Source organism: Macrotis lagotis, chromosome X (genome assembly GCF_037893015.1).
Source record: "Macrotis lagotis isolate mMagLag1 chromosome X, bilby.v1.9.chrom.fasta, whole genome shotgun sequence".
Lineage (NCBI taxonomy): Eukaryota > Metazoa > Chordata > Mammalia > Peramelemorphia > Peramelidae > Macrotis > Macrotis lagotis.
In genome coordinates, this window is record NC_133666.1 from 183,638,939 (window position 1) to 183,661,618 (window position 22,680).

General features: G+C 41.1%; 2 protein-coding genes across 4 annotated transcripts in view; one reads left to right on the plus strand and one right to left on the minus strand.

Annotated features, from left to right (window-relative positions):
- SLC5A10 (solute carrier family 5 member 10) overlaps nucleotides 1–22,680 on the plus strand; it is a 168,325-nt gene that overhangs the window by 72,313 nt on the left and 73,332 nt on the right. Inside the window, exon 9 of the mRNA XM_074204386.1 lies at nucleotides 290–425. Within this exon, the coding sequence (XP_074060487.1) occupies nucleotides 290–425 (136 nt within the window). The remainder of the gene's footprint in view (nucleotides 1–289; nucleotides 426–22,680) is intronic.
- FAM83G (family with sequence similarity 83 member G) overlaps nucleotides 1–22,680 on the minus strand; it is a 58,769-nt gene that overhangs the window by 6,395 nt on the left and 29,694 nt on the right. For 2 of the 3 annotated variants that reach the window (XM_074204384.1, XM_074204383.1), the window contains exons 4-5: nucleotides 4,431–4,555; nucleotides 854–2,345 (exon numbers count right to left, since the gene is read on the minus strand). In XM_074204384.1, the coding sequence (XP_074060485.1) occupies nucleotides 854–2,345; nucleotides 4,431–4,555 (1,617 nt within the window). The remainder of the gene's footprint in view (nucleotides 1–853; nucleotides 2,346–4,430; nucleotides 4,556–22,680) is intronic. The other variant, XM_074204385.1, reaches the window with a different exon arrangement.

Sequence of the window (22,680 nt, forward strand, 5' to 3'; positions counted from 1 at the left end):
GTCCTTCCCTAGGACATGGTTCCTGGGGCTCCCAGAAATGACAGGCCCCAGAGCACCATTTATTCTGGGTACAGAAGTGATGGCACTGTTCTATTCTTATGCATGCTGAGGCCTCAGGGAGTGCCAGGGAAAAGTTTCTCTGTGGCCAATCCATCAGAGGCTGCTATGCATTTTTGGAAGTTCAAGATGACTTTGGATGATAATGTGAGGAAGGAGTGGGGTTGAATCTTCCACAAGGACCAAGTCCTCCAATAAACATCCTTTTCTCTCCTACTTTTTTTTCCTCCAGGTCATAGTACAGAGGTCCCTTTCTGCTAGGAACCTGAATCATGCCAAAGCAGGCTCCATCCTTGCCAGTTACCTAAAAATGCTGCCCATGGGTCTCATCATTATGCCAGGAATGATTAGTCGGGCACTATACCCAGGTATGGCACCATCCCCTTTCTTATTGAATCTCTGCCCTGTTGGTGACTAGTGGCAGCAAGTACTAGGTTGGAGACATGGGGAAAGTATGGAATCAGAGGACCCTAGAGGTGGGCAAGGACAAGAAACTCTGCAAGTGATTCATGGGTGGGTCACTTCCTTTCTCATCCTCAGTATTTTTACTTGTCCAATGGAGGTCATGAAAGAAATCTGAAGGAATGATAAAGATAGACCTTTTAAACAGTGCTATTTAAAATGAAGCAGCCTTAAATGAGTGCCTTAACTATCTGAGGATCATAAGAACTCCCCAGACCAGCTACTCCTTTGGGATGTGAGGAAGGAAAGGTCTAAGGAACCTGGCAGATAAATTCTAAACTGGAAACTTTGAGGGAAGGGCCCCCTTTTCATGTACTTGAAGACATCATCCTACCTGGATTGCAGGGTTAGTATAAGCCTTGTTGCTGTCACGCTGGGGGCCCCTTCCCAACACATGTTTAATTTCCTCTTTGCCGTTGTTTATCTTCCTGCCATACTCATCATCTACCCCTGAGCTCTGCAGCCACTGAGGGCTCATCAGGGGACTCATGAATGTTCCCCGGCTCATGTGGGGCTCACTCAGTTTCCTGTATAGTGGTCGTACATGACCAGCCCCATTAGGGATGTGCTCTGAGTGGCGCCTCCGGAGTTGAGCGAAGTTATCCCTCACCTCAAAGTACTCATCTGACACAGAGGATGCTGCAGACTGTCGGTGGCGACTGTTGGTAGAGCCACCTGAGAAACTGTCCTGGTCACTGATGGTCACATAGTCATCATCATCATCCTCATCCTCGTCTAGGTTGAGCCCATTGGGAGTCCCTGGAGAGGGTGGGTCCTGGCCCTCCCGGGACATGGACAGCTGCCGGATAAGCTTGTGGTGCTCAGTGGTAGGGTTTTGGCTAGAGTTCTCATGAGGTTTGTAGGTAGTACCATTTGATGGCCCTTCTTGCTGGGGGTACTCCTCTTCTTTGAGTCCCCCAATCTGGCAGCCTAGGCCACCATCAAAGCTGCCTTTGTTGAGAAAGTCTGTAACATGGACTGTCCTGGGCTTAGGGACTGGGAGTTTGATCTCTGTGTCTTCTTGGACAAATCTATCCCGGAGATGGCTGTTCTCAGCCAAGGCGGCAAAAACTCCCTGGTCTCTGTCTTTGCCTATTGTGGTGGGAACATCTTTTGGGCTGAGCTCTTCATGGGGTGAGGCAGGCAGATCCTTTGTCTCTTCCATAGCTACAGGAGGGTCAGGGGGTGGATTAACCATAGGGCCAACTACCTCCTGACTCTGCCGCCTTTGGAGCAGCTTATACTGAGAAACAGCCTGGGAGGAAGAGTCACAGATCTTGATTCGGTTCATCTGACTGGGTTGTGGATTCCACACATTAGGGTCGATGATGTTAATATAGCCCAGGATGTCACTGCCAGGTTCAGGGTCTGGCTCCACCCATGTGGGCAGGTAATCAAACATGTTGGCACGCTCCAAGTTCAGCAGGCCTGGGTGGATGGGTAGGGGCTGCTCTAGGAAGTCACCAGGCCGTTCTGCCAGTTGGTTCCCTATCAATACTTTCCCCTTGCCATCAAATTTCTTGCCTAGCCCGCTCTCCTGCTTCTCAGAAGAGGCCTTGGCAATCTCGTCTGCACTCTTGGCCTTCACCAGAGCGTATTTAGGGTTTATGAGTTTCTTGGCCACGGTGCCTGATGGAGCCAATGGGATGACTGTGGGCAGGATGATAGGGTCAGGTTCAGGCTCCTTCTCCATGGTGACTGTTTTAAGGCTAACCCCTTGAGACATGAGGTACAGCTCTTGGAACTGCTTGTCAAACATCTCTACTACCTGGCCTGAGAGGACAGAGATCACATTCCGATCTGTCCTGGCTGCTGACCATGTGAAGCTAGAATGGAAAGGAAAAAGAATTAGTTATCTGTGTGGGGATATATCTAAATGCCTATGCTCTGTAACTTCCTTTATCTCACCTCTCACTACCTATCCCAGAGCCCCCTTTGTCACTAAATAGTCCAGGCTCTTAGTGATCTATATTGGAAGTGTTACCATCTTGAAAATAGCTACCTTTTCTGGGAAAATAAATGAATATTAGGGGAAGAATAACGAATATGGTTAAAATTGATTTTGGTATTGAGATCCTATACTATTAGATCAGAAAGTTACTGTAGAGGTAAACTAGTTCAATTAGTCAACAACTATTTAATAAGTGCTTTCTATGCTAAGTCCTAAAGCTACAAAGGGGAAAAAAAGTACCTGCCCTCAAAGAGCTCATGTTCTAACAAAAGTGACAACATGCAAATAACTACATCCAGTGCAAATGGAAGATAATCACACAGGGGAGGTATTAGCATGGGATGTGAAAAGAGTTGAGTCTTAAAGGAAACCAGGTAAACTGAAGTTTGAGGTAAGAGGTGAGAGCAGTGGAAATATGGCAGATAGATATGAGAGAGCCAAGAAGATGAAGATCAAGTGACTAATAGCAAATACCTGGAGCATAGAATGAGTAGCAGAAATAGCTTGATTCCCCTCATTTTATAGATTAGAAAACTGAGACTAAGAGAAGGGAAAAGCACTTGACTAACATCACAAAGGGCCAAGGTTTGAACCCCAAGTCCTCTCACTCCAAATCCATCATAAACTGTATTGAATCCTTATTTAACAGCAAAGGAACTGAGGTCCAGGGATGGGAAGGGACTTGCTAGTTCATCAAAAATCTACTTTGTGGCAGAGTCAGGAGTAGAACCTATTGAACTGCATTCTTTATGTAGTTCCTATGGGGAAAGGGAGAGCAGCATGTGTGTGTGTGTGTGTGTGTGTGTGTGTGTGTTTTGGGTGGAAGTATTTGCCCCCCTGTATACACAAGGTCAACATAATGAAAACTTGAGCTTGTCTTTCAAGGGTTTCATAAAGACCTGGGACTTCCTTTGCTTTGATGTTTGCTGCTGTTCATGTAAAAATCCTGCCATTGGCTTACATTGCAGCTACATGGCAGAGGAAGATGTCAAGAAAAAATGCTACTTAAGTATATTTGGCAAGACTAACATAGGCTGATATCCTGTCTGTAAAGGTGAGTTAATAGCTGGTTCACTTCAGCTCTTCTTACTGAACTCTAGATCATCCTAGCAAGGACTAGCTAGGGCCAGTGTGACTTCCACGGGTCCTTACCTATGGCAGAGATACAGCTAAATGAAGCACAAGCACCCTGAAAAAGGAAAACTGGATTCTAGTCCTGGAATTATTATAAGTTCACCACACAACCTTGAGTAAATCATTCTAACTTCTCTGGGCCTCAGCTCCCTCATTTGTCAAATAAGAACAATAGTTGAAATTCTGCCTCTTTCACAGGGCAATTAGAAAAATTTCCTAACCATTTTGATGGAAATATTTTCAAAGTATTAGTCCCTACAGAAAGGGGAAGCATTCTTCAAAGAGGCCAGGAAAACAAGGACTATCTCCTCCTCCTCCCTTTCCACCCCTATTGATCTGAGAAACTACTGAGTACACCCACACCCACCCCATATTCCAGAGAAGTACAGATGAGGACAGAAGGTGGGCTCCCTGAAGAATACATGGGATCAGCACAAAATAAGAATCTAGAGATGGTGTCAAGGAGTCAGACTTGGCTAGAAGAGCTCAGACATCAGCAATTTTGAGTAACAGGGATGTCTTAATTGAGACTTTCCCAGGACAGGAATGTCTAGAGTGTTGCAAGACCAGATTAAAAGTACAATGAAAGCCTGGTGCCAGAGCTCAGGTTGAAAGAACTGAGGTAAGGGGGGGGGGAGGGGTTAAGGAGGAGTCTCTGGGACATGGGAGAGCTCCTCTGTCCCCAGACCAAGCTCCTTGTCAGCAGACACTCCCACCCCCAATACTAATCTTCACATCCCCTCTCACATTTCTATAGTTTTGAAAAACTAGCTCTGTGAGAAGTGGGTTGGAAGTATTGGAGGAAATACTGCTCAGGGAGAGTCACCTGTAGGAGCCACACATTGCTCGGTCACCATCCACAAACATGAATTTCTGGGCCAGGGCTCCTTTGAATTTGGTAGCTGAACGTGTGAAAAATTCCGTTCCTCCAATGCTCCGGACTCTCAGATTCTGTGGAAAGACAAGAGAAAATGACAGAGAATTAAAGATCACTTGGTCCCAAAGGCTTTCAGATCAAATGAGATAATTGGAATGAGAGTGCTTTGAAAAGCAAAGATACCAGGCTGTCAGCCCCCTATCCAACAGCTCTTGTAGCCATTACTTTCTGCCTCAACCAGGCAGCCAAAAAAAAAAAAAAAATAGTCTTTCGCACGATTGTTAGGTGAGCACCAGCAAACACTGTGAGAGAAAGAATATTGATGGGGCGGCTAGGTGGCGCAGTAGATAGAGCATCGGCCCAGGAGTCAGGAGTACCTGAATTCAAAACTGACCTCAGACACTTAATAATTACCTAGCTGTGTGGCCTTGGGCAAGCCACTTAATCCCATTGCCTTCCAAAAAAACCTTAAAAAAAAAAAAATGCCGACTCAGGCCTTATCCACACTTAACCTGGATTACTGCAGGGGCCTCCCAGCTAACCTCTCTGCCTCCAATTATCAATTCAACCTGGGTATACTACTGTAGTACTCTATTCTCTTTGCTGAGTCCTCTTCTGCAATGTTACTCCTCTGCTCCAAAACCTAGAAAGGTTCTTCCGTGGAGAACATACAGATTCCTTCAAGGCCCTCTACAAACTAACTCAAACCACTGCTCTAATCTTCTTCTTCTTTTTTTTTTTTTTTAAGGTTTTTTGCAAGGAAAATGGGGTTAAGTGGCTTGCCCAAGGCCACACAGCTAGGTAATTATTAAGTGTCTGAGACCGGATTTGAGGATTTGAACCCACGTACTCCTGACTCCAAGGCCGGTGCTCTATCCACTACGCCACCTAGCCGCCCCATGCTCTAATCTTTATTTTATTTTCTGGACTTGTATTTTGTTGATGAAGCTCTTGATAGAGCTGCCTGGACCTGGAGTCAGGAAGAACCAATTTCAAATCTTGTACCACTTACTTAGAAACTGTATGACCCTGGGCAAATCACTTAACCCAGTTTCCTTATTTGTTAAATGGAGATAATACTCTACTAATAATAGTACCCAACTCCCAGGATTGTTGTGAGAATCAAATAAGAAATTTGTAAAGTACTTAGCAAAGCTTAAAATACTATATAAATGCTATTTATTATCACTGTTATTAGGAAATCTCTCCACCAATGTACCTGAGATAATATACAATTTATCAACTCACTTGTAACTTATAGTCTTAGACTGGGGTATTGAAGAGCTTTGCCCAGGATCATAGCCAGTAGGTGTCAGAGGCCAGACTCAAGTTGTTATCTTTCAATGAATATACAGTAGTAGCTCCCTGATACTATGTAAACTCCTTGAGGGTTGGTACAGTCTCATTTTTTGCATTTGCATTTCCCATGCCTAATACATGGGTTAGCACATAGATGTTCTAAATAACTGAATGTTGATTGACTGATTACAAGATCAGCCCTCTACCAATATGCCACATTGCCGCTTCTTCAATAAGAGTAACAACAACTGACATTTATAAGGTGACTGGAGTTGGCAAAATGCTTGACCTACATGATTTCATTTGAATTTCACAAGAACCATGTAAGATAGATGCTGCAGGTATGATTATCCTCATTTTACAGATGTGGTTAAATGAATTGTCCATGGCTCTCTAGTTAGGGTCAGGGATGGGATTTGAACTTGGGTCTTCTCGACTTTTACTCCAGTGATTTATCCACTATGCCTTGCTGCCTTTCTAACCTTATCTCCTTACTCCCTGATATTCACCATCTATTTTAGACAGGCTAAAAAATACAATGTTCATATTTCTACCTCTGATCTTTTGCTGCCAAAGGTCTTTCAGTATTGAATGTCTATCTTTCTATTTATCTATAGTTGTTCCATTCTTCAAGAGTCTGTTCAAGATCTGAAACTCCCCCTTGTTTACTAAGCTCAAACTATTCTATTCCTTCAATTCCTGTACTGAATTGTTCTGTTTCCTTTGTGTTAGTTTTTACTAGAATCCATCCCTTAAAGACTGAGTGATTTAAAGAAGGAAAAAATGTCAATTCTGTTAGTCAAGGGCAGATTTATTTATCATTCACTTTGTTAATTCCTTTATTCACTCATTCAAAAAAAAATTTATTAAGCACCTACTATTTGTAATACCATGTTAGAGTAAGGTCCTCACTGGGAGCTCCCTAGATTAATGAAATCAGAGGTCTGATTAGAAAATGTTACATAATCCATTGCATTGATGTTCACATATTGAAATATCTTGGGAATCCTGAAGTGAGATAAAATACTGCTTTCCCACCAATATACACAATTCTACAGCACTGGAAAAGCTTTTCTGCCCTCATTGAACATACAATCTATTAGGGATACAATATAATACAAATGAGGCGATGATAGATACATAAGAAGAGAAAAGAGCTAGATCAGATAAGGAGAGTTGGGAGGGATTACTTCCAGCTGCAGAGATGTTGTGAAGAAGTTGGCATTTGAGGTGGACCTTGAAGGAAAAATCAAGAGTATGATAGGATGGCATTCCAGCTATATGTTATCCCCTTTGATTATTCTATTTCTCTGTTATATACTGAAGGGTTATTTCAGTCCTCATTAGAGTGAGGGGAAAAGAGGAGGCAAGCACTAGAAACTAAACAATTCTTCTGAGGTCCCTGCAAATCACTACAATTTCAAGTTTGCTTAGATTTGGCAGCTGAAAAAAAGTTACTAGGTTCTCTGTGGATTTCCACAAATTTCTTCTGCTAGTCTCAGGTCCTCACAGAAGATGATGTATATCCTTTCTCAGGTGGGAAATGCACCCCTTCTGGGTGCACCCATTCAGCACAGATAAATTCATCTAAAATGCCTGAGGCCTGGTTTGTGCTGATTGTTACTCATGATTGAGAGCATACATCTGTCCTTTTGTCAACTTTTCTATACAACTTCTAAAAAGTTATCTTTACCTTAAAAGATACAACCATGGACCTGAGTTTAAAACTTGCCTCAGACACTTACTGGTTGTGTGACCCAGCCTCGTTTCCTCAATTATAAAATGGGGGTAATAACAATACAAGACAAAAGTTGGCTTTAACCACAGAATCATAGAATGTTCAAGCTGGAAGGAACATTAGAAATTGTTTACCACCCTTGTTTTAGGGAGAAGGAAACAGTCATAGATAGATAATTTGAGATAATTCAAAATCAATAAATCCAGTCTCCCAGCCAGTGTAAGAATCTCATCTACAAAGAGCTGGAAACTACTGGAAAAGCAAGTACTAGATCTCAGATCTTGAGATTCTTACTTCTTTCAATTCCATCATATCATCCACATGACTCCTCTAAGTATGGTACAAATACTTCAGGTTCCAAAATTAACAGCCTTCATCAAATCGTGGGAGTGTGAGATGATACCAAAATGATATTCTGTCCCTTCATATCTCCAATACCACTAGATTTCACATCCTCTGTCTAGCTATATTCCATGCTTTTTTGGGAACCAGATAATAAGATGTTGTTCTTAGGCAAAGCAGCTCATTCTCAATGGGAACTCTGCCCACCTCCCACTCTCCCTGGCCCTCCTACTTTCCAGGTGTGTCTGTTTATGGTGTCTTCTGTATATGCCAAGCAATAAGAAATGAGGTAGGATCAGAAATACTATGGTTGGCTCAGTGGCTCCCTGGATTATTAGGCTCTTTCAAAATTATAATGATATGATAAGAGCAACATTTCTACACTGCTTTAAGATTTGCAAATTACCTTACATATATTATTGCATTTGATCCTCACAATAATCCTATGCTGCAGGTGTCACTGTGATTCTCATTTTACAGATGAGAAAACTTTGATGAGATAGGCTTTGAACTCAGGTTTGTGATTGTGCCCTTTAAGACAGAACTGTTTAGAAGCTGTGTGGAGAGCCAGAACAAAAAGCAACTTAGTCACCTTCAAAGGTACTTCATGTGCTCTCAATCACAAGGACCAGGTAACTACGGTACTCCCACCAATGAAATGCAGTTCCTTCTGGGGATGAGCTAATTATCTTTTATTACTACCTAAGAAATCAAAGTCAGCATATTTGTGCCTGTTTGAGGGATCTGACAGCTGAATATAAGAAGATCAAAACATAGAACCTGGTTATGGTCTCCCTGTTAGAACTTGTGTTCACTCTTAATATCTTTTCTTGGTGAAGAACACCTATTGGCAGACTCAATCAATCAATCAATCATCAAGCATTTATTAGGTACCAAAAATCTGAAGGGGCCTTGAGGCATAAGTGTTATAAACTGTCTTTGCTGGAGGATAAGATGGAGTGACCATCAAAGGTCTGCCTGTTTGTTCCAGATATAATGTGAACCTTTTTTGGTTGGAAATAGTTGTCCCCAGCTTCTAGAGGGGATACGAGAACAATATGACTAGAGTTCCTCCTGACTTCCTGTGGGGGGGGGGGTGGAGAGAGAGACCACTGATCCCCATTGATCAACAGCTCTTCATGGGTTCCTCTTAAACTATTCTAAATGTGGAAGGGTGGGACGAGACCTGGAGTAGATGGGCCTTCTTGTGGTGTTATTGAATTAGAGTCTAAAAGTTAGAAGAAATCTTCAAATCAATGAGTCCAGCCTCCCAGCCAGTGTAAGAATCTCATCTACAGCACCACCAATATGTGGAAGGCCATCCAGTCTCTGCTTGAGCAATTTCTGTAACAAGGAGTTTACAATCTCAGTTGAACAATTTAATTTAACAAACATGTTTTAGGTGCATACTATGTACAAAGTTTTGTGTTCAACACTCAGGAGGCTAAAATGAACTATGATAACCATCTCCACTCTAGGAAGAAGCTTATTGGTATCAAAAGGCACTCTTGTTCACCATCAGGCAACTCTAGTTATAAAATCTACCCTCCTGTTACTTCAACCTTTAGCTCTAGCTTTGTCACGGAGAACTAGCTACATGGAAGGTAACAGGTAGCATGTCTTCCCTTCTCCAAGATACATGTTTCAAGTTCAATCAATCATTTATTAAGTACCTACTTGGGTTAGGTATTATGTCAAGCTCTTCCAAATGTGGTTCAGTGACATGAGTTCTAGATTCCTCACTGTCCTGATTACTCTCCTATGGACATCACTCAAAACCTCAGAGTTGGAGGGACCTCAAAAGTTAGTGACTGCAGACTACATTTAAACAACAAACCCAAATTATCTGAAGGTCTCTGGTGAGTAAAAATCCACTACCTTCCAAAGTGAGCTACTGATTCCTGAATAGCTTTAATTATTAGCAAATTCCTTAAATTCACCCAATGCTCTCAGTTCCTTCCTTTGGGGTCAAACAGAACAACTCTAATTTCTCCTCCCAAATGACAGCCCTTCAAATATTTAAAAAGTACTATATACCCACCTGCTAGGAAACTGTCTTGCTGTCAAATACTGATAATGTTTTTGTTTATGACTTGCAAGAGAATGTGTTATATTGGTTACCAAGGGGATAAGTGTGGCCAAGTGGGTAAGGCCATGGATATGGAGTCAGGAAGATGTATATTGAAATTCCACTTCAGACAATGCTTAGCAGATACAGGGCTCTTTTCCTCAGCCCCCTTCAGCATAATCCTGAGAGGATTTCCAAAGGGACACCCTCTGTACCATGACCCTAGTCCTGTAGCTCATGTGCTGTCGTGGCTTTGAGCAAACAGGGCTGGAAGTTGGCTTTCTCCCAAGGCAATTAGCATTTATGACTTCATACCAGTGATGAAACTACATTGGGGGGTGGTGGAAGTAGAAACAAAGCAGCCTGAGAAGGGATTACCAGTCATGTGATGCTGCCACTGTTCCTGAACCACAAAACAGACTCATGTGTTGTGTTCAGCATTTGTCTGTCATTCCCTGAATATCTGTCCTATGAGAGAATATAAAAACTCAGGAAGCAGGACAGATCGTAACTGATCTTCTCTGAACCATGAGTTTCTCCTCTTAAAAAAAAACAAAAAACAAAAACTAGGGGGGAAGGTACTGTGTAGAACTGACCATTGGCAAAAAGGGGAAGTGTTTGTGTGGTCTTGGTTTTTTCTCATCTTTCCTCTTCTCCCATTGTCTCAATTTCCCCTCCTTTCCTACCCCAGATAGCTTTAGGGATCTCCTCAACTGATCAAGTTCAGTTCTCAAGGGGTCTGCTAACTCTCATTTCTGAGTTGTTGTGAACACATCAGCCACACTTTGCACCCACCCCCATGGGGCTTGTCATTTAAGACTTCTGTTTTTTGAATGAAAGGTCTCTTTCCTATGGTAAAGGAGTTTCAGATCTTTCAGAACAGAGGGTGGAGGAAGTTTCTGGAGCAGCCTCCTATTTAGCCTCCTTAGTAAGGCCAACCTCTCCCTGTCCCTAACCTGTCTTACCTCACCACATAAGGTTGGGTGGATTAATGAGGTAATGTCTGTAGAATCTTCTAACTCCTGAAAGGAGAGGCAGAAAGTATACTTGGAGTACAAAGCAGTATTGTTAAGCTCCATCACACACACACACACAATTTCTTTCTGATGACAAGAAAATGGTAGAATAATGATGATCATGTTTGTCCTTCATTTTTTTTTTAGTTTTTGCAAGGAAATGGGGTTAAGTGACTTGCCCAAGGTCACACTTCTAGGTAATTATTAAGTGTCTGAGGTCACATTTGAACTCAGGTTCTCCTGACTCCAGGGCCAGTGCTCTATCCACTGCGTCATCTAGCAGCCCCTTGTCCTTCATTTTCAAAGAAGACCATAACATCAGGGAGGTAATGCCATGACATGTACTTGAATTGGATTTCAGTAAGATGGCTGCTGTGCAAAGTCACTTTCTCCTCCAGAACCATCTGGGTCTAATGGCCAGATATGAATCAGGATGACTGGAGAAAGCCTTAGACGCAAGGAAATTCCAGTTAAGTGACTTGCTCAAGTTCACACAGCTAGTAAATGTCTGAGGTCACATTTGAACTCAGGTCCTCCTGACTCCATGGCTAGTGCTCTATTGTGCCATCTGGTTGCCCTGTAGAATGATGAACTGACAAGGCAACCAACCAACCTGTATTCAAGAAACTATGAGAAAAGTAGCTGACTACTAAGGTCTTCCCCATACAACAATATACCTCCAGCCCCCCCCCCCGAGGAAAAAAGAAAGAAGGAAAATACCTTTCTGATCTACCCTTTTGTATAAGTGAGACAATGGATTTGATAATGGGATGTAGGGAGTAGGAGGGCACAAATAGATCTTGGTGTTTGTGGTCAGGAAAGGCAGGATGGAAATATGACAAGAACCACCCCCTTCCAACTACTAATGATCACAAATTATCAGATTGTGTGGGCCTCGCCTTCCTCTGCAAGGTTTAAAGGATAGAACTGGTAGAATCATTTCTATGAGGTTGAAGGCAGGGCTGACAGCCACATCTAATTGCACAGAGGTACCTGAAAGGCTTCTCATTAACATAGTAGTTAGTTTAAGAACAATCCAGGTTGCCTAACTCCCAACTGAAGTTTTCTCCACCTATTGTTCCTGCTTCTCAGAAATAGCTTGGGGCCACTGTGTCCTTGTCTACCAGGACATGCTTTAGTTCTGGTTGTAGAAAACTTAAGAGTTTGCATTATTGTGGCTAATTGCCTTTGAAGTTGGATAGGCCTGGAGTCAAGACTTGCCTCAGCCACAAACTAGACTCTGAGCAAGTACTTAAACTTTCAGTATTCTAGGCCAGAGGTGCCAAACCTGGGCATCTCCCCAAACCAGATTAAAATATAATTGGGAAATGTTCAGCGAGATAAACAAAAGCACAACACAACAAAAATAATGCTAATTCATGGTTTTCTAGGCCAATATGAGGGCCTTCAGGGATCCTTTTCACACAACTCTTAAGTTATAGAGATGATCGTGAACTAGATTGGTGGAAGGAGCTTCCTCAACTGGGAGTTCCCTATACTAGTGATATCAAAGGTAGAGCCCCTATCTTTATGCAGTCATCTTGTGAATACAGCTATGATCAGGGCCCCCTATGGTAGGTAGTCAGTCCTCAGGCAGCAAGGAAGATCAATCATGCCCTCAAAGCTAATTTGCCCTGTTTAATCTTGACCTGGGATCACACCTGTTTGTTTTCTTCTAAGATCGAGGCTCTAAATCACTTGGGATCAAAGGCTTGAGTCAGCTTTGCTTGAACCAAAATCCAGAAGGAGCTACATTAATTTTCCAATGTCCTAAAGAGAACCCCAATATTCTTTTACAGAACCTAGACTAAAGTATACATCTAACCCTAGATGTTTTCTAAAAGCAAAGGACTCTGAACCAAACATCCTTCATACCCAACTAAGCTGACAACTCTTTTAGTCTCCTTGCCTGGTACTATAGGACTAGAACTCAAAAAAATTATCTGATATTGATAGTCCAGAGGTAAAGTATTGACGATGTACTCAACAAAGTACCATATAGTTTAGTAGGAATCACAAACTCTAAGTCCAGACATCCTTATCTTCCCAATAGGTTATTTCTCTAGTTGATATTTTGGTTTCTTCATTTGTGAAGCAACTCACTGAAAAGCTACTGTAAGGTTCACCAGTTGGGATTTCTTAAAAGGTATGAGGCTTCATGGATGAGAGATTAGATCAGTGGTTTCCCCAAGATTATAAAGCTGCCAAAAAAAGATTTCATATAGATCTATATGTATACACACATAGTATAAACTATTTTCAGGAAATCTCAAAGCTGAACTATATAACTGTTGTCCTAAAGGCAAGTTGATTCAAGCCTGTTCATCATAAATGACTCAGATCTCTAGTACTGGAGATGTTCAAAAAGAGGACACACCTATACACTGAAAGGAAGGTGAAGGGGATAGGACAGTAGAGAGAATGAAGAGTTCCGATTATAATTCTTGCTGGGCCATTAGATCCCATCTAGAATTCTTGTTTAAAGAAACCACATCAGGGGTAGCTAGATGGTACAATAGATGAAGCATCATTAGTGAAGCCAGAGAATTTGAGTCCAAATTTGGTCACCCTGATCAAATCACTTAACTCCAGTTACATCAGAAAAAAAAAAAGAAACCACTTTTCTCCACTTAAAGATATCACTCTAAATCACTATCCCTTACCATCTTAAACTATTACAATAGCCTTCCAATGTCACTCTGCTTCAAGAATCTCCTCACTCCAGTTCATTCTCCACCCAGCTACCAAAGTGATTCTCCTAAGTGCATGGGACTGACCATATTACTACCTGACACCCTTGCCCCATACCCAATTCAAACTACAGTGGTTCCTTATTATTTTCAAGATGAAATATAACCTCCTATTTTTAATATTTAAAGTTCATTAAGATGTGGCACCTTCCTGTCTTTCTGGTGGTCTTATTCATTACTTCCCTCCACAAATCCTTCAATCCTGCCCTATGTTCACCTTGATGTTCCTGAAACACAACAATCCATCTCTGTGACTTAGTACATATTGACCCAGGTCTGGGATGCTCTCCTCCTCACCTTCACTTCTCAGAAACCTTGGCTTTCTATAACAACTCAGATCAAATCCAACCTTTCCCAGGGCTACAAGCAGATTCTCCCTTCCCATCTAAGGTTATTGTCCATCTTCTCCATATTAAACTTATATGTGATTTTTCTGTACAGTGACTTCCCCACTAAAATGTCAGTTTCCTGAGGGCAGTGGCTGTTTTTGCTTGTATTCCCAGTGCTTAGCACAGTGTCTGGTCTATAGTATTCACTTAATAAGTTTTATGGATTAATTGAAAAGAAACCTAGGATGTTGTTTCTGAGGAAAAATTGGAAACTTGTATATTCCTGTGAACTGAGGAAAAGCAGACAAGATGGGTTATGATTTAATGGATAGGCACCAGATGAAATTCTCACAAGATATGTTCAACACTGGTTACCATCTCTTAAGGGGTACACTGACAAATGGAAACATTTTTGAAAAGGATGTCTACTCTGCAAATTAGTTACTTATAAGTTAGGCTGAGAGATTCTGAATGAATACTGGCTAGAGTTCTCCTGCAGTCAGTTATTTCTGCCAGTGCTATGCTCAAATTTCTTTTATTCAATACAGTTTTCTTTTTTTGTTTTCTGTTTTTTTGGGGGGGGCACTTTTAAAGTAATGGGGTTAAGTGACTTGCCCAAGGTCACACAGCTAGGTAATTATTAAATGTCTGAGAGCTGGATTTGAACTCAGGTCCTCCTGACTCCAGGGCAGGTGCTCCATCCACTGTGCCACCTAGCTTTCCCCTCAGTACATTTTGTGCAACATTTTGTCCAGATTTTCGGGGGCACATAGGGGAACCATAAGGTTCCCTGCTTATCTCGTTGCTCACCATCACAAAACAGAAATCAGTATAGTATAAAAGGAATGAAAAGTCCACTGAAGATACTGAGCAGAGACCACTGATTCCCACCCCATGTGGCCCATGGCTCCCTCCCACTTTGTCTTCCCAGGGACTCAACTGGATGAACTTGGAATCAAAAGGCAATTCTCCTTTCTCTCATTCAACATCTCTCTAGGGAACACTGGAACTTGAAACTGGAACACAATAGCAATCTGGTCTGAAAGGGGTTTTTTGGACAGGAACAACTAGGCAAGAGAGCAGATGATTAAAGCTAAAGACTAACTGTTCTCTCAGAGCAGGACATACAATGGCCAGACTATCAGTCATCAAAGCCTGGATGATTTTGTTTCAAGATGGTCATGGCTCTGGGGAGAAGCATCTAGCCATTCATGCTGCTGTCCCCATTTCTGTTCCTTCTTCCTAGGACAGGGAGTATCCCTGGCATCTTCATTATCTTCATCATCACCATACAACTTCACATTGTTACAGTTTATAAAGTTTACAATTTATAAAAAGGTGGCACATCTCTTATCCCAATTGTTCCTCACAAGACCCTTGCCAGTAGAAAAGATTAGAATTTTTAGCCCCTTGACAAATGGGGAAACTGAAGCTCAGAAAGGCTAAGTGATTTTTTTTTCAAAGGTCACACAGCTAATAGACAAAACATCAGATATTCAATAATTACACTGGGTTTGAGGGAAATGGGGCAGCTGAGTGGCACAGTGGAGAGTGCCAGACCTGGAGTCAGGAAGACTCCTCCTTCTGAGTTCAAATATGGTCTCTGATACTGTGACCCTGGGAAAATCACTTAACTCTGTTTGCCTCAGTTTCCTCATCTGTAAAACTATCTGGAGAAAAAAATGGCAAACCACTCCAATATCTTTGCCAAGAAAACCCCAAAGGGGGTCACAAAGAGTCAGACTCAATTGAAAAATGACAGAAATACAACTGGGAAAAGTTAATTTTTATATATAGCATGCCGCACAATTGACCCTGGGCACAATTTCTTCTTTGGACCAGAGTCTGGGTTGACAATACATAAGCCAAACCTATTGAGCTCTGATTTAAAGTCATGTATACTGAGTCAGGGCACCACAGGGTATGATTCAATGAACTAAACTCTTCGCATAGTTCTGGGGGAAAAATATTTTTCCCTATTATGGGTACACAGGGGATATTTGCTTTTTGAAGGTACCAAGTATAATGGTATCTAAGGGACAACATGCAGGAAATGGTGCCAGAGACAGAAAAAAGACTGTGCACTGCTATCCAGGGGTGCTCCATGCTATAATATCTATAGAGAGCAGAAGCAGATCTGAACTAATGACAGCAGTTGACAGTTTTCTAATTTCTCTATCCTCACACATGCCTCAGGACTCAGGAGTACTTCTCCCCCTCCCCAAGTTAATAGTATTTTATTATTTCCATTTACATGTAAAGATAGTTTTTAACATTAATTTTTTTAAGATTTTAAATTATGCTTTTTTTCTTCTTCCTTCCCTCTTTGCCCCCCCCATTCCTTATTCTCTACCCAATACAGAAAGCAATCTGATATAGGTTATACATATACAATCATGTTAAATTTATTTCCACATTATTCATTTTGTAGAAGGAAAATCAAAAGAGAAAAACCACACAAAAAAAGTGAAAATTGTATGCTTCATTCTGCAATTCAAACTCCATAATTCTTTCTCTGGAAGTAGATAGGACTTCTATTATGTGCCATTTTTTTTCCTTTTATTTATTTACTTTAAAATTTTATTTATTTTTAAAATGTTTACTCCAGCTACATGCAAAAGCAATTTTCAACATTTACTTCCAAAACCTTCAGTTCCAAATGTTCTTCTTTCCTTCCCACTCCCTATATTGAGAAAGTAAGTTACTTTGTAGGTTAAAAACGTATAGCCAAAAAAAATTAAAATTAAAATTAAAAAAATTTTAAAAAGAGATATAAAAAATTAAGAGATATAAAAAAATAAAAAAGATATAAAAAAACGTATAGCCATGAAAAACATTACTACAATAGTTGTGGTGTAAACACAACCAACCCCTCCCCTTCACAAAGAAAGAGAACCTCAAGGAAAAATAAAATGAGGGGGAAAAGTATGCTTCAATCTGTATTCAGACATCATCAGCTCTGTCTTTGGGGAAAGATAGCATTCTTTATCATATATCCATCAGAGAAAATGTTTCAACATTTTTTTCCCATAGTTGCTTTTGCTTGTTTTTCCACCAATCCAACTCTCCCTCCCATTTATTCTATTCTATTCTATTCTATTCTATTCTATTCTATTCTATTCTATTCTATTCTATTCTATTCTATTCTATTCTCTCTCTCTCTCTCTCTCTCTCTCCTTTCACTCTTTCCCTACTCAGGAGTACTTCTGGCATAGTCTTATTTTCCCTTGACAAAACTCAGCATAAGGGAAGCACAAATAATAAGGTGAGATGGAAAAAAAGAATTGTGGGCTACAAGTCAGGATGCCTGGGTCCTAACTCTGACACTGATTCACTCTATGATACTCTGGGTCTTGGTTTTCTTCACAACAAAGCACAAGGATTGGACTAGATGTTCTCTATGAGTTCTTTTGGTTCTAGCATTTAAAGTCTAAGATTCTGGATATGATAACTTCTTAGAGGAAGGGAGCCAGAGAAAGATAAAAGCAAGCCCAAAGAAACACAAGCAGAATGTCTGGGAGAGGTGAAGATCTTGAGCCTTGCTTACAAAGAAGGAATTTTTATGGGTTTCTACTTTCTTCTCTTTAAATGAGAGGGTGGGGAGAAAAATGGTTTCTCAGCCTCAGTTCAAGCTTTAAATCCTAAAATAAGCCCTATTAAAAAACCAGAGAGAGAAAAGACAGTTGGGGGTGTTTCATGATGGCAGTTACGGATGCAATACGATATACTGGAGTATTTGTCACATTCTACTTTTGCTCAAAGAGGTCAAAGTCAGGGGCGGCTAGGTGGCGCAGTAGATAGAGCACCGGACCTGGAGTCAGGAGTACCTGAGTTCAAATCCAGTCTCAGACACTTAATAAAATAATTACCTAGCTGTGTGGCCTTGGGCAAGCCACTTAACCTCATTGCCTTGCAAAAAAACAAAACAAAACTAAAAAAGAGTTCAAAGTCAGACTAACTTTGCTTAGAAGACAGCTTCAAAGTCAAGAGAGCAGAACTGGAAGACACTAGATAAATGCTAAACCCCAACTACAGGTCAAAGAAAGAAAAGGAAGGAGTCTGAAAAGGAAAGAACAGATTTGAATTAGCTACACTGTCAGTCTGAATAACAGGGTGGTCTCATTTCTCTGCAGGGACAAACTTGTCTTACATTCTTCTTTCCTTGGTTACCAAAGCAAAAAGAAATCTGAACTATGTAGTTACAATCTGGAACCAGGAATTCTTCCCTGAATTGGACAGTTACCAGTTTTTCTAGTTTAGCTGTGTAAGGTTGAGTTGGGATTTTTTTGTTTTGTTTTAACCAGTCAAATTCCTGGCAGTTCCTGACTCCAATGGCTGATTCTCAGGCAGCAGCTCCCACACTCCTGGGGACAGTTATTCCATAACCAAACACATAGACTGTGGCAAGGAAAGTTGAGGAATTCATCCAGGCAACAGCTATATGCTTCAGTGGATGGAGCATTGGCTTTGGAGTTGGGAGGATGAAGGTTTGAATCCAGCCTCAGGCATGTGCCACTTACCAGCTGTGTGACCTTGGGTAAGTCACACAGGACCATCTCCAGTCCTTCTGATTCATTTCTGGCCACTAGACTTAGATGGCTCTGGAGGAGAAAGTGAGGCTGTGACTAGGCACAGCATCCCTCACTCAAATCCAATTCCTGTGCTTGTCATGGCATCACCTCCTTGATGTTATGGTCTTCTTCGAGAATGAAGGACAAATATCACTAAGACAGAGCACTGACTGAAGGTTCTATGTGTGAGCCAAGGTCCAGAGGATAACTTGAGATCTTCAGGACCATACGGTAACGTGGGATCTAGATTCCAGTTTGGTGACTTCGGACAAGTCGCTTCCACCATCTAGGTTTCAATTTCATCATTTGCAAAATGGGGGTGATTAATTTCAGCCCACCCTATCTCATAGAGATAGGATAAGGAGATTTTTATTGATAATAATTCACAATTATATAAAGCTTTAAAGTATTTTTCTCACAACTATAAGGAATACAGTGTATGAATTTTTACACCCATTTCAAAAATAGGGAAACTAAGATTCTAAAAAAATGAAATTACTTTCCTAATGACCCATAGATAAACTCCTGAGGCAGGATTCTAACCGGGGATTCCTCATTCCAAGTCTAGAAATAGACATAACAGGGATTTAGGGATTACTATACTCTCCCAATTCTAACTTCAATAGCATTGAAGTTTTTGATACAGGAATAATTTGACTCATCCCCAGATAAAAAAATAGAAAAGGTAGGGATTGTCCAATAGGAAGTCATTAGCAATAGCTGTTCTTCCTGGACTTACAAAGTCTCAGAATTTCCTGGGCAGTTTGTTGTGGGTGAGATGTGGTCCAGGCTGGGTCAATACTATTCCAGTCCTTCATTGGGCATGACCTCACACATTCCTCTTGGCCTCCCTCCCTTCCAACTCCACTGCCCACAATCTCCCTTCATTACTATCAGGTTCTCTTGTCAACATCCTGAGATGAAGAGCTGACAGCAGCTGTTTCCCTGAGCCACAGTTGGGGATAAGCTGAGATAGCAGGTGCCTCCCCTGCTTCCCCACTGCCTACAGGATAAAGTCCAGTTTCCTCAGCCTGAGTTCTCCTATTGTGAGCCCTCTGCTCCTATTAGACCACTATCCTCCAACTCACATGCATGCCCTTCACATGATTCCCCTTGCCTGGAATGTCCTTACCACCATCCAGATGTTACTTATCTTTTAGAACCCCAGTCAAAACCTACTTCCTCTATTTACTAACTGGCTTGGCTATCCTCTGGAGCACATTTTTGTCTCTTTTTTTCCCCCAAAAGTGGATCTAGTTCTTTCCCTCCCCTCCACCCCTAACTGGATCAGAAGCTTCCATGGGCCAGGCTCATCCTACTGGTTGAATCCCCTACCACATACAAGGGCATGATAAAGACTTGCTTAATGGATGAAAATGGGGAATATTCAAGGGATTAGGGGGCAGCTAGGTGGCACAGTGCATAGAGAACCAGCCCTGGAGTTAGGAGTACCTGGGTTCAAATCTGGCCTCAGACACTTAATAATTACCTAGCTGTGTGGCCTTGGGCAAGACACTTAACCCCATTTGCCTTGCAAAAATTTAAAAAACAAATATTCAAGGGATTACCAGAAGCAGAAATTGCAAGGAAAAGCCTATGCCCACCTGGGGGAAGGGAGGAGCCCAGGAGCTGGCCAGAGGAGAGCAGGGCAATCAGGGCAGGGCCTCACATAGAGGTGACAGCTCACAGGAGTAGGGCTTGTAGAAACCCGAAAAATAATGGTAGGCTTTTGAAGCAGGGGATGAAAAGTGACAAGAAATCAACTTCTAATAAGTCTTTTGCAGCAAGGAGTCACAGTGATGTAGTAGGCATCCCAGCTGAATGTGGGGCAGACCAGGATTCTCTTGACTCTTCTGCCTCTTGAAACCTGTATCTTTAAGTGTAAAATTAGAGCTGTGGGACACCATTTACTCCTACCTTCTAATTTAATAGTTGGAAAAAACTAGGGTCCAGGGGATTTAAATGACTGATCCAAAATCACACAATGGAATTTGAACTGAATTTCAATTGTAAATATCACATTTGAGCCTCAGGTGACAAGAGTAAAAAGGGGGTGTTGGAGGAATTCACTGAAAGCAGATTCAGCTCATGTCTCCTTTACTCCCCAAAACTCACAGGTGTTCATTGGTGATCAGTTTCTAATCATGTCACTATTTTTCTGTGCACACTGTCTATGTTTCTCTAATAGACATGGAAGTTTATGGGTGAAAAAACAGCAAACACCCCAGTTTTTCCGTTCTAAGATTCTTTTGGCACCTCCACAAAGAAGATGAGGCTGCAGTGGTATTTCACTATCACCAGGCTTGGGTAGCCTCCTTGCTAAATGGGAGGTGGGGACATCACCACTATACTATTCTGGTATTATGTTTACATTCTGCTGAATACAGTTCCTCTGCATCTTAGTCCTGTTTCCTCCAATTATGATTCTTCTTTGTTAGTGATCTTCTTTAAGCAATTGTCCTTATTCCAAAAGAAGACAGGGAAAGATCAGGTCAGATCTGGGTAGGGTGAGGAGCTTTGACTGGGGCTGTCAATGTCCACCTGGGGCCAAGTTTATAAAATTAGGACTCAGAACATTCTCTCTGATTGAGGAGAATTACTCATTAAATTTGGCTTCTCTGAGGTTAGCAGGGGCTCAAAGGTGTTTTTATAATGTAATAAAGTTTTCCCTATTATAAAATTCTCCCCTAGTTGCACTGATTACAAGGTATGGCTAATAATAATTGTAATAGCTAGCACTTATGCGGTGCTTTAAGATTTGCAAAGCATTTTACAAATATTATCTCATTTTATTCTCACAATAATTCTGAGAAGTGCTAATATTTTTCTCTTTTTATAATTGAGGAAAATGAGGCAAACAGAGGTTAAATGTCCAGGATCACACAGTTAATAAATGTCTGAGGCAGAATTTGAACTCAGTCTTCCTGACTCTAACTCCATAGCTCTATTCACTATGTCACTTGCTGCCTAAATCTCTGAGGTCATAGGAATAAAGACAATTTACAAGCTACTGCAGGGTGCTAGCTCATAGGAGATGGAGTTGTGAGAAATGGAGAGTTATTCATTTGAGCAAAGAAAACAAAGAAATACAAAAAACTATTATAAAAGACCTTTAGGAAGTGCCCACAACTCACACCCAGACTACTAATACCACCAATCCTACAGTGCCTCTGGAAAATTCTGAAGATGTTCTTGAAAAATGGAGTCCCATTAGAATGCAAATTTCAAAATCATTGTCAATTTGCATTCTAATCTCTAGCACGGTGACTGACATTGTTAAGTGTTTGTTAACTGATCTAGAAGCAGAATTCTAATAATTTTTAGCTTGCCTTTATGAATACCTGAGATACTGAGTCTCAATTGGTCAAAATCCCTCTCTTTATTCATGTTGCCAGGATTCTTTTCTCCTCTGCTACCCAGTCTAGCCCCTTCCAATTCATAGATTTCCTTCTAGACTATTTAAAATGGAGATAATAATACTTGTTTTATCTAGCTCATAGGACTGTTGCAAGGTTCAAAAGAAATGGGTGGAAAATGTTTTGTAACACCTTAAAGAATTATATAGATGATAGTCATTAGTTATAGAATAATTTATAATAATAAATTACTGTTAAAATAATATAATTAATAGTAAAATCTAGATATGTGGACTTGTATTAATGACAGAATAGAATCATAGAAATTTTTAGGGACTTTAGTGCTAATCTTGTTAAATGCCTTGATTTTTTTGAGATGGAGAAATGTGTGGCCTACAGAGATGAAGTGACATGAGTAGGGTCACTCAGTGAGTTAATGACAGAGCCAGGACCAGATACCTGGCCTCCTAATGCCCAGGTCACTGGTTTTTCCACTACATCATGATGATTCTTCTGTGGTTCAGTTTCTTCATCTATACAATGACAAAGATGAATTAGATAATCTCTAAATGATTGTCCTCCAGCTCTGATATTATACCCCTTTTGATAATTACATAGAGGACAAGCATGGGAGTCAGAAGGAACAAAGCTAAGGAAACCCAAGAAGCCAGCCTACTAGTTGGTCAAATCCAAGCATAATGGAATCTGCAAACTCAGAAGAAATATCATT